This window comes from Carcharodon carcharias, chromosome 14, assembly GCF_017639515.1.
Source record: "Carcharodon carcharias isolate sCarCar2 chromosome 14, sCarCar2.pri, whole genome shotgun sequence".
Lineage (NCBI taxonomy): Eukaryota > Metazoa > Chordata > Chondrichthyes > Lamniformes > Lamnidae > Carcharodon > Carcharodon carcharias.
Window position 1 is genome coordinate 143,877,014 of NC_054480.1, and position 12,928 is coordinate 143,889,941.

At 41.9% G+C, this 12,928-nt stretch overlaps 1 protein-coding gene across 3 annotated transcripts in view; it reads left to right on the forward strand.

Moving 5' to 3' along the window:
- rexo1 (REX1, RNA exonuclease 1 homolog) overlaps positions 1-12,928 on the forward strand; it is a 108,946-nt gene that overhangs the window by 60,591 nt on the left and 35,427 nt on the right. For all 3 annotated transcript variants that reach the window (XM_041204467.1, XM_041204468.1, XM_041204469.1), the window contains exons 6-9: positions 172-306; positions 1,316-1,439; positions 4,374-4,499; positions 7,408-7,548. In XM_041204467.1, coding sequence (XP_041060401.1) covers positions 172-306; positions 1,316-1,439; positions 4,374-4,499; positions 7,408-7,548 — 526 coding nt within the window. The remainder of the gene's footprint in view (positions 1-171; positions 307-1,315; positions 1,440-4,373; positions 4,500-7,407; positions 7,549-12,928) is intronic.

Sequence of the window (12,928 nt, forward strand, 5' to 3'; positions counted from 1 at the left end):
TTCAGATTTCCAGTGCCTGCAGTATTTAGCTTTTATTTCATGCTTGCATCAAAATAACGTTGACTTCTGCTATCTGAGAAAGTATATAGGTTGAAATCTGTTCTAAATATTAAAAAAACCCACCAGAACTAAATAAAACCATCTCTTTTACTATTTTTCCGCAAAAACAAGCCAAGCTTGAAGAGACCCACAATTCCTACAGAATATGGCTCCAAAGTTCCCACCAATGTGAGACAGCGATATTTGAACGTGTTCATTGATGAATGTTTGAAATTCTGTGGATCTGAACAAATGGCTTTTGAAAAGGTACAAGATTTTATTCTATGGTATGTTATTAAAATTGTTGGGCAAATGCATGCCAATCCTAATAGTGAAGCTTTCTAAGAATTTAATTAAATTGTTAAAAAATTAACAATTTTCGAAGGAACACATGCCAAGTGATTTTGCATAAATGTGCTCATTTTAATCTGGGACTGATTTTTGTTATAATTAAGCACAAAATTGTTATTGCCTAATTAATTTCTCCTTGCTCTCTTAAAATATAACCTGCAAATGTTGAAAATGAGCTCTGACCAAACAGCATTTGAAAAAAAGATGATGCTATGAGTATAAAATTCATCACCACTTGCTTTAAAAGTTGCTAGATAAATGCAGTAAAATGCCCCACGATGTTTTACCCAGGATACAAAGTGCTAAGCCATAAAAAAGGGAATTAGAAAAGTTGACTTAAAAGCAGGGTTGTCAGATGGTTTTTTAAAGACGTGGAGAGAATTAGAGAAAGGAGAAGTGTTTGGCAAGCTGGTTCCAGAGAATAAGACCAAGGTGGCTGGAGACTCTGCCACCAATGGGAAGATAATAGAAAGAGTTTGAGGACCAAACCATTGAGGACGGGGCTGGAGGAGGTTGTAGAGGTAGGATTGGAAAAGGCTGGGGAGAAACTTCAGAATGAGGGTAAGAATTTTAAATACTGCATTTTTGGGCAATTTTTAAAATTCTTGCAAAGTATTCTGTGGCACTACATTTTTAGTGTTAAAATAAAAAATGTTGTTTAATATGAGAACATTTGGAACTTTAGCCTGCATATATTTGCTGTCTTAATTCTGGTTTTCAAAATAACCTGGTAAGTTTGTAACTTGCCTCTCAACCTTCTACTTTGCTGTATTACTGTCAAATGAGTAAATGTAAGTTAGCCTTGCTACAGTAGAAAATGGGAATCCATGCTATCTCTTCAACATGGATATGTTTTTACAGTTGTATCATTGTTATGTATAAAGTATACTTGACCAGCTGTGATATTTCTATTTAACTGTTGCAGGCCTTGAGTGAAGAGAAGGCTGTATATCACCGAAGCACTAGTAGGACAGTGTACCTGAATGTGGCTGTAAATACCTTAAAGAAACTGAGGAGTCAAAATGATATCATGCCATCACCTACAAAGAGTATGTTGCTATATGATACTTAGTTTACCTACCATCAAGTATAATACTTTTCTCTTGCCTGTGTTCTCTTTCCTCCTGAAGGCATTGACTATTTAGTAAGGTACAGTTTCAGTGACAATCTCTGTTAACTTGCCCAAGTGTTTGTTTACATCAATGATCAGCATGTCTTCAATGGGTGTCTTTTGCCTATTTGACATCCAAGGAGTATAAAGAAACCAATCTTGCCTTATAGTGTCCACGAGCACTTGAACAATAACTTCCATTTATATAGTGCCTTTAATATAGAAAATTGACCCTAAGGTTACCCCCCGCTCTTTGCTCTAGCCCTGATCCCAGATCTTACAATGTTAAGCTGGTATGGGGCCAGGTAAAGAAGATTAGGTGATCAGCAGCTCAGTGGAAAATGGTTAAGAGAGCAGGTGGTAATTTTCATAGACAATCTCATAAGAGGATAGGGGGTGAGACAGGAGAGAATCTAGAGAAAGATCTGTGATAAGGCTAGGGCAAGGGAGGACCTGAGAGGGTATTTGACTTGGTGGGCAACTGCAAGTGTGGGGGCAGCAGCAGTGGTAGCTGAATGGATGATTTCAATTTTAGGTGAAAAATCAATGAGCTCCTCTCATCTTTTGGAGAAGAGAAATTAATGAGTTAAAGTTTGTGAGTGAGACCTGATTAATCCTTGATGTTAGCCATACTTGTTAATGGATAGCTGAACCAGTTGTGCAACTCAGGTCTACACCATTTGTACTTGAGGGGTGCAAAGATGGGGCACAGCAGGAGCATGACTGGGATGGGGAAAGCTTTTGCTGACGACAGTGACATCAAAGGTAGACGTAAGGTAAAGGATGGAAATACAAAGCCTATAGGCATTAGGCAGCTTGAAAACGCAATTATAAGTGTCTTGAGGGATGGTGAGGGCTACAAGGAGCTGATCAGAGATGGCTTTTTCAGTGGTTCAAACCATGAAAGTAGAGGAATCCTGTGAGATGGCAACCTCAAAGGGGTGTCCATTATTATGATGCCGTTTAAACGGAGGGGGCAGTTTAGAAAGATTGGGAGTGAGATCAGAGGAGTGAGTTGAGATGAAGATTGAAATTAGAGTATTGGGAGAAGTACGGTGAGAGGCTGAGGGAGGGGGGGCGGTGGGGCATCTGGGGAAAAATTCAGGATGGAACTGGGAACATAATAGAGAATGAAAATTTTAAAGGAGTGACGAGCTGGGTCGAAGGTGCCAGAGGAACAGGGAGGAATAGCAGTGTAATTTGATAATGCCAAACTACCATTGGCAATTTGGGCAGGGAAGGTGATGGAAAGTATAACCATGTGGGGAGGCCTCAGTAAGGAGCAAGATGCCGTTGCCCATGAGCCAAGTTTCTGCCAATCCATGGTGGTTATGCTATTATCCACAATATGTCATGGATGGAAGGGCCTTGTTTACGATTGAAAGGACAATCTAGAGTGAAATGTGGAGAGGTACAGTGTTTGTTGATCTACTGGAAAAATCTAAGGGGCAAAGGTGGGTGCCGGCAGAAATCCCTATTGCAGATTGAGCTTTTATTCAAAACTGTTATTTAAGTGTACATCAGGAGAGCAGGTTTCGTAAGCGGATTGTGTGTCCTTTATGAACTGAAACTTCCATCTTCATTCTCCACCAAGTATTGATTAGCGTTGTTAAAGTTTAACAGATAACTACTAATTGCAATCTTTTAGTTACTGGAGAATAGTTGGTATGCCGATATTCTTGTGTCATTTTGAAAGGATCCAGTTGTATGCTAAATCTACTTGATCAAATTTATTTCCCGGTGAAATCATATAGAGAAAAAAAAAAGACAGCAAGATATTGATGCAGTCTGATACCCAATCTTGCACAACCTGTCAGATATTTAAAACAAGGAGGTGTAAATAGTTAAAAACAAAAACAGAATTACCTGGAAAAACTCAGCAGGTCTGGCAGCAGAGAAGAAAAGAGTTGACGTTTCGAGTCCTCATGACCCTTCAACAGATAATTACTATGTTAACAAACTATAGATTCTGCAACAAATCTGCCAGCATTCAGAGACATCTTGATTTAATTTAACAAATATTTAAACACTTTATTGAAAGGCATTTCTGAACTAGTTAATTTTTACATTGAATAATTGGGCTTTTAAGGGAGTGTTTGGCACTATGAAGTGGTTTGGCTTGTAGTTTCTGCCTGAGTCTGGCTTCGGTGTTCAACCTGAGAGTGAAAGAAAGTAAACTGAGATTCCGCAGTGGGTGTCATCCCAATCTGCTTCACTCCAGAGTATTTCAGGACCTTGGCACTTGATTCATGCTACGTTCATTTGGTGTTGCAAATGGAAACCAATTGCTGAATTTATGTTAAATGAATACCACCCTCACACTGTTTAAAAGCAGTTTGGTATTCTTAGTTTCTGAGTACCCAGATGCTGCTTAGCTGTTTACACTGAGACAGCGAGGTGTTTAGTAGATTCATGTTCTAAGAATGTGTGCTTTCAGGTAAAACACCAGTCTACTAATCCTCATGCCTTTTACTTTCCATGTGAAACTGACAGTTTTTGCAAAACAGCAATTTATTAAATAACCAAGTTCAATAACATTTATATAATCTGTGTTTCAAACTATGGACACTTGGAGGTGAAGTATGTAGGAAGTGTGAAATGTATGGAATTAGTAAACCACATTACTGAAAATTTTGTCAACTGACACCGTTCAGAGCCAGGTGCTTCTTGGTGGAACAACAAGCATTGCTTCATGTTTGCTATAATAGAGAAAACTGTTGGTGGAAAGCAAACCAGAGAAAAAATGTCTCTGTGGTGGAGATGTACATTTAGTGTTTCACTGTATAGTTTGTTTCCTCCTGGAATGCCATTCATTACAGACTTGTTTTGAGTACTCGCAAAGGGTTCTGATTAATTCTGTGTATTCACTCAGAGCCTGCTGCTGTATGTGCAAACAAGAAAGTCCAGTCACATGAAACATTGCTTGGGGGAAAGTTGGCCATGAAGACAAGTTTCACTCTAAATAGATCTGGAAAGCAGCAAGATGTTGAACTTACAGGTGAGTGAAGGTTTCTAACATATTTATCTGTTCTTACTCAGTCTAAGTTGGAACCTGCATATAATGTGATAATATAGTGAATTGAAACTCCCAATATGCTGTATTGTGGCTCTGAGCAGAGCGCATTGCTGATCTTCGTCATGATGCTGGGGAGGTACTGAATAAAAATCAGGCCCTTCAACACAGGAAGAGAAGAAATTGAGAGGCAAGTTTAATCTGGCCAGTGCCAAAGTAGCACTGGCAGAAGATTAGCAGCAGCCCCTATCTATCACATGCATATTATGTGTTGTACTATAAATCTTTGAAGATTGGTAACAGCATCTAGGAGTGAACTGCAAAGGCTGTCAACTAGATTCTGGTCAGTCATATACTACTGTCAACTTTGTTGTGGATTAATGATACCTTAACCTCCTTGGGTTTTGATTACAGTCTTTCTAACTGACTTCATTATCATGCTTCAATTCCTCATGTATCCTGAACTTGCAAGTTGAGCCCACAATTTGGTTGCCATAAAATAAGATATAAATATCCAGCTATCTGAATGTTATAATACCATTTGGTCATTAAATACTGAAAGGAAAATAAGAATTTCCAAGCATATGAACTGAGATGATTGAGGTCATTGCTCAAACGTACAAGTTGCAATCTCAAAATGCATTTGTGTAGCTCAATTAGGTACTTTTGAGAACATTTGCTAAACTTCACTTTTGGTTTTCCATTTCTAGGCATTTAAATGGAAATAACCACCATTTTCTTTTGGTTTTATTACTGCATTCTCAACCTGCTGTCTGAAAGGACTGATTCTTAGGGCCTTACTGAATAAGACCTTTGCTCTCACTATTTCAAGTGTGATCCATAACTGGGAATGTTGCTAGGCTGTTTTTCCAGGGGGGATATTACATTTCAGACTGATCTTGTCCACACAAATGGACTTTGCAGAAGTAGTTGTTGGATAGCAATCAAGGATAGACAAAAGACTTTCTGAGTCTATCTATAGAAAAAGGAGTAGAGCAATGTTGTCCACAATAAAGGTAGCGGCATCTGTTCCAATTACAGCTTTGGTAGGTGCCAACTTTTTAAACCCAACTTTTTTGGGACTCTATTGAGAAGGGATGAAAGACGGGAATGACTCCAATGTTCCAATGAAGTGCAAGTAGTGTATGGTGTTTCTACATAGCTCTTAATCGTCATTCAAAGCCCCCAAACACTGGGGAAATTTTTTCTTCAGACTTATTTGCAGCATCTACATGCAAAATATGCCGTTGGTTTTATGGCAAAATGTGGAACTTATTTAAAAAATTCTTTTGCAGGGTGTGGGTGTCAGTGCTAGGCCAGCATTTTTTGCCCATCCCTAATTGCCCTTGAGAAAATGGTGGTGAGCCGCCACCTTGAACCGCTGCATTCCATGTGGTGAATTGCAGGTCTTGGCAACACAGAGGTAGCCTGTCAATATGCTTACCTTATGCCAAAGTTTCTTGCATCTGAATCTGAATTAAATAGTTGGGAAATGAGGAATTGAGCTTGGATTCTAGTCTATCAAAAAATACAAATGTGAGGAAGTAATTCTTTAGTTATACAGAGCCTTCGCCAGACTCCATCTCCAGTACAATATTTAATATTGGGCATCGAAGATCAGGGTCAGCCTTTCAAGAGGGTATAGTGCAGATTCACCACAATTATATGAGGGATTAAAAAGTTAAACTGAGAGCAGATTGCTCTTCCTGCTGTGCCCTTGCTATCCTCGGTGCTTCTCCCAAGTGCTTTCCTGTGTAGAGGAGCACTGATTCATCAGTAACTTACTCTGGGTGAGAAACTTTTATGCCCATCACCTAGAGTGATTTGATAGCACCACTAATGTCTGAGCTGGCTGAGTCCCGAAGGACATGTTTTTAAAAAAAAACGTAAATGTTGGAAAACTGGAATAAAAACAGCAGGTTTGGCAGAATCTGCAGGAGAAAAGAGAAGTTATAGTTTGGATTCCCCTATGACATTGAAGTACATGCAAAAGTTGTTATAGAGATAGTACTTGAGGTAATGAAGAGGGCAAATAAAATGCTTCAGGTGTCATGCATCTGCCCTTGTTGGCTCTTTCATGAGCTGTTGACTACATGATATAGTATGTTTGGAATCCTGAAAAGAATGCCCATCTTGACCATTTTGTCTTATCCAATTTGAATATCAGCAACAAGAATAATAAAGTATTAAGAAAAAACCCAAAAATATAAAAATGGTGACTAAACTACCCAATGCACAGAGCAAAATATAATTATGAATAACTATCTCCCTTACTGCAAGAGGTGAGGCTATTTGAACTGCCGCGTTCCAGGACTTTCCATGTGCCCATTTTGTATAGGTAAGCTCTAAATTGACCCTTAGCCAAAATTGTGAAAAACTTGGGAAAATACAATGAAATCGCACTAAGATAAATTGGACTTGCTTCTCCAAAATAAGAATGACTATGGAACATTTTTTTACACCATCAGCAGAACCTTGTTAAAATGTAAACAAAAATATACTGGATCTATATTTGGGGTGAAGTTTGTGGGGAAAAATATCATGGCCAGATTGTTTTTACATTTAAGCAATTTAACATCAAGGCCTTCAAATTCAATGGTAGAATTGGAATGATTCAAAATAAATCTCACGTTATTATGCCTAAAGCAACAGTGTAGCATCCTTATTTCAGCTTGGAATTAAACTGTCAATTTACTGACAAATTTTGATCGGTGTTGTGCTGCGCATTTCCATACACGAGGAAGAAGATCTAGACTGTTGAAACTAATTTCATTACAGCTGTGGGGGGAGAGTAGTCCGACCCAGTTTGGGCTGGATTCAAACTTGGATCCTAAAGATAACATGATTACTGTGCAACTTGTCTCAAACATGATGCAAATTTATTTCATTGCAGGCACCGTGCTGTACAAGAAGCTGACAGAGTATGTTTTAACAGAAGAGCAATTGCAAGAAAATTCCTACCCAAGACCTCATCCAGAGAAGCCTGGTATTGCAGTGCTTTATAATCAGGATGAGAGAAAGAATAACAATGACTGTAAGTAAATGTATATTAACAGTAAAAGTTCTTTTTTTTTAAAAAAAGGACCCCATAACTGGGTTCAACAGATTTATTTCTTTCAGATACCTTTTAATTTTGTACTGTGAAAATTAAAGTGCTCATAATAAGCAAACCGACAAATTCTGAATTCTAGCATAAGCAAAATAGCTTCTGTTGTCAATGGCCAAACAAAACTGTAGAGCTGGAATTTTGAAGTTGTGACAAATTTCCCTTGCATATCTTGCAATCTAGAATTTTCACTCTTTACTGTAAAGCTCAGTGGCAGTTTTACATTCCCCTAACTGCTTTTTAATCACCTGAAATAATACTCTGCTCACCGTAGCCTCTAATATCTCAGACTTGTTTTTATATCTGCTCCTCCTCCTCCAGCCGCTCTGATGATGCCAGAGCAGCTTTTTAAGAGTCAAGCATCCCAAACTTGTCATATTGGCCGAATGTCATTATTTTAGAAACATTTGTTGTTAATTGCCATCCAAGGTAATGCTCAAGTGAAAATTGTGTGTGTGAGAGCCTGAACCTAGCCTTTTGGCTGCTGGAAGGCTCAGCCGGATTGTGTGGATTGACAAGGCTACTGCTTCACGAGCCAGGGTTTGGACATCCCTCATCTAGACTGAGACCCAGGGCAGAACTTTACACCCTGTGGGCAGGCGTGCCCCCGGCATAAAATTGCCCGAAAAGACATCGGGCGAGCATCCCAACGTCATTCCCCGTTCGTGTGGTTTTCGGGCCTGCAGCTCCCTGAGGCAGCTCTCTGCCTTCAGGGAGCTTTCTCTCAGCGCTCGCCCGCAGGAACGTCATCACCCTCCCTCCTCCCGCCCCTACCCCAGCAGCGCTGAGCTTTTCAGCGCCCGTTTCACGCTGGCTGGCTGGCTGGCTGGCTGTGAATTGGCCGGCCATTGTGAAATCACGGTCGGGTGCTGATTGCGGTGGGCAGTCCGTTTCCAGTACCTCCCAGGACCGCCGAACCCGCTTGCCTGCCAAGCTAAAAATTCAGGCCCTGGAGTTTCCACTCGGAGTGGAATCGAGAAAATTCACTGGACGTTGCACCAGTTTTGCCAAGGTGAAGTTGTACACCAGGTTCTGCACAAACTCATTTGCCTAAACCCAAAACATAAAATCTCCCATGAATTAGTGCAAAACAGCAGTGAAATCAAACATAATTGAATATTGATTGGAACATGGACAATAGGGCCACAAGATTGCTGAATTAAACTTAACCTGAACATATTCAGTTTAAATAATTGCTGCAGCTGAAGAACCAGACCAGTGGTTTCAATTGACTATTGGTCAATAGGGAGAGGCGATGGCGTAGTGGTATTGTCACTGGACTTGTAATCCAGAGACTATTTGACCCAGGTTCAAATCCTATGGCTGAGGTGAAATTTGAATTTGAAATCTGACCATGAAACCATTGCCGATTGTCGTAAAAACCCATCTGGTTCATTAATGTCCTTTAAGGAAGGAAATCTGCTGTGCTTACCTAGTTTGGCCTACATGTGAATCCAAGTTAAATGCCCTCTGCAATGGCCTAGCAAGCCACTGCATTGCATCAAATGGCTAAAAGGTCAATAAGGAACGAAAGTGGAGACACCACCCGGAAACGATGTCTGAAGTCATCGGTGACTGAAGGCACCGGAAATGATGACTGAAGTCCTCCTTACTAACTCCTTTTGGCTTGTACCAAAATTGGGAGCGCTGTCTCACAGACTAGTCTGGTTCACTGAAGAGTGCCTGACATTGTCTGTAAGATATGATTCTATGAGTATGACCATGTCCCAGACACCACCCTCAACATCCCTGGGTATATGTTGCCCCACTGGCAGGACTGACCCAGCAGAGGTGGGGACACAGTGGTCAGGAGGGAATTGCCCTGGGAGTCCTCAACATCAACGCTGGACCCCAAGAGGCCTCATGGCATCAGGTCAAACATAGAAACCCCCTGCTGATTACCACATACCGCCTGCAACCCCCCTCCCCCCTCACCCCAACCCTCCAGCTGATGAATCAGTACTCCTCCACTTGGAGAACACCACTTGGAGGAAACACTAAGGGTGGCAAGGGCACAGAATGGACTCTGGGTGATGGACCCAGAGTGGCTCAGTAGCACAAATACAGGCCGAGCTGGCTGAGTCCTAAAGCACATCGCTGCTAGAATGTGGCAGGTGGCAAGGGAACCAATGAGGGGGAAACATACTTGACCTCATCCTCACCAAACTGCCTGCCACAGATGCATCTGTCCATGACAGTATCGGTAGGAGTGACCACTGCATAGTCCTTGTGGAGACAAAGTCTGTCTTCATATTGAGGATACCCTCTATTGTGTTGTGTGGCACTACCATCATGGTAAATGGGATAGATTTCAAACGGGTCTAGCAACTCTGGACTGGGCAATCATGAGGCACTGTTGGCCATCAGCAGCAGCAGAATTGTACTCAACTACAATCTGTAACCTCATGGTCCGGCATATCTCCCACTCTACCATTACTGCCAAGCCAGCAAATCAACCCTGGTTCAATGAAGAGTGCAGGAGGTCATGTCAGGAACAGCACCAGGCATCTCTAAAGAATGAGGTGTCAACCTGGTGAAGCTACAACACAGGACTGCTTGCGGCCAAACAGCATATGCAGCAAGTGATAGAGCTAAGCAATTCCATAACCAGTGGATCAGATCTAAGTTGTGTAGTCCTGCCACATCCAGTCATGAATGATGGTGGACAATTAAACAACTCCACTGGAGTTGATGATCTCCATGATGGGAAAGCCTAGCACATCAGTGCAAAAGATAAGGCTGAGGCATTTGCAAGAATCTTCGGCCAGAAGTGCAGTGTGAATGATCCATTTCAGCCTTCTCCGGAGGTCCCCAGCATCGCAGGTGCCAGTCTTCAGCCAATTTGATTCACTCCACATGATATTAAGAAGCAGCTGAAGGCACTGGATAGTGCAAAGGCCATGGGCCCTGACAATATTCCATCAGTAATAATGAAGACGTGCCCCAGAACTTGCTACGCCCCTAGCCAAGCTGTTCCAATACAGCTATAACACTGGCATTTACCCAACAATATGTAAAATTGCACAGGTATGTCCTGTCCACAAAAAGCAAGACAAATCCAACCCGGTCAATCGGCGCCTCATCTGTCTACTCTCGATCATCAATAAAATGAAGGAAGGGGTCATCAATAGTGCAATCAAGCAGCACTTGCTTAGCAATAACCTGTTCACTGAAGCTCAGTTTGGGTTCCGCCAGGATCACTTGGCTTCTGACCTCATTACAGCCTTGGTTCAAACATGGACAAAAGAGCTGAGCTCCAGAGGTCAGGTTAGAATGACTGCCTTTGACATCAGGGCAGTGTTTGACCGAGTGTGGCATCAAGGAACCCTTGCAAAACTGGAGTTAATGTGAATTGAGGGAAAGCTGGTTGGAGTCATACCTAGCACAGAGGAAGATGGTTGTGGTTGTTGGACGTCAATCACCTCAGTTCCAGAACGTCACTGCAGGAGTTCCTCAGGGTAGTGTCCTCGGCCCAACCACCTTCAGTTGCTTCATCAGTGACCTTCCATCATAAGGTCAGAAATGGGAATGTTCGCTGATGATTACACAATGTTCAGCACCACTCGCGGCACTCGGATACTGAAGCAGTCCATGTCCAAGTGCAGCAAGACCTGGACAATATCTAGGGTTAGACTGACAGCTGGCAAGTAACATTCAAGCTATATAAGTGCCAGGCAATGATCATCTCCAACAAGAGAGAATCCAGCCATTGCCCCATGACATTTAATGGCATTACCATCACTGAATCCCCCACTATCAACATCCTGGGGGTTAGCAGTGACCTGATACTGAACTGGACTTGCCATATAAATACTGTGGTTACAAAAGAGGCTAGGATTCCTGCGACAAATAACTTACCTTCTGACTCCCCAAAGCCTGTCCACCATCTACAAGTCACAGGTCAGGAGGGTAATGGGATACGCTCCACTTGCCTGGATGAGTGCAGCTCCAGCTATACTCGAAGCTTGACACCACCCAGGACAAGCCAGCCCATTTGATTGGCACTCCTTCCACCACCAACACATCGTGGCAGCAGCATGTACCAGCTACAAAATGCACTACAGGAACTCACCAAGCCTCCTTAGACAGCACCTTCCAAACCCACGACTGCTACCACCTAGAAGGACAAGAGCAGCAGACACATGGGAACACCACACCTTGTAAGTTCCCCTCCAAGCCACTCACCGTCCTGACTTGGAAATATATCTCCATTCCTTCACTGTTGCTGGGTCAAAATCCTGGAACTCCCTCCCTAACACACTGTGGGTGTATCTATACCATGTGGACTGCAGTGGTTTAAGAAGGCAGCTCACCACCACCACCTTGAGGGCAATTAGGGATGGGCAATAAGCTATCCCCACATCCCATGAACAAATAAGAAAAAATCTTGTACCGAGCAGTTGACTGAATTGGAACTTATTTAAACGGAATTTAAAGTAATTGTTGTATCAGGGTAAAAACAAACCTGAGTGAGGCTTCAGTTGACTGCTGGTTGCTGCAGCTGCCGGTCTTGATGAATTAACGTAACCACAGGCATCTGTGACATTTGGGATAATTTCAGATGCACAATCTCTGGAAACTCACCATGCCAAACTGGGGGAGCGGCCAGTTTAGTGGTTGGGGACTACTTTGGGCAAACTGATTTTTGAATCAGTATAATAAATCACAGAGATTGAAGTGTAAGTGGCTGTGGGTATAGCTGGCTTACATTTTAACTTCCATGATATTTTTTGCTATTATGGTCAATGCTACCCAGTGCACTGGTATCTGGGTGGAAAACATGCAGAAACCCCCGGTCTGAATCATGGTGGACTATTTGGCTGTAAATATATCACAGCTGAGCCACCGTCACCAGACATTGCGTTAAGTTTACAGCGCAGGAAAAGACCATTCAGCCTAACTGGTCTATGCCAGCATTTATGCTCCACACAAACCACCTCCCATTTCATCTAATTCTTTCAGCATACTCAGCCAATCTTTTCTCCCTCATGCATTTCTCTAGTTTTTCCTTAGCTGAGTTATTTTCCTCAGTTACTCCTTCTGCTAACTCATTCCACATTCTTACCACTCTTCGGGTAAAAATGGTTCTCCAGAATTCCCTATTGAATTTGTTAGTGACTCTTGTATCTATGGTCCCTGGGTTTTGAATACACTACAAGTGGAAATATTCTCTGTCTCTATGTCTCAGGTTGCCTCTCTGATGTTTATTTTTACAGAAAAGAGCCCCAGCCTGTTCAGCCTTTCCAGATAGTTATAATTTCTCCTTTCTGATATCACCTTTGCAGCTGTTTTTTTGGCAACTTTGTAA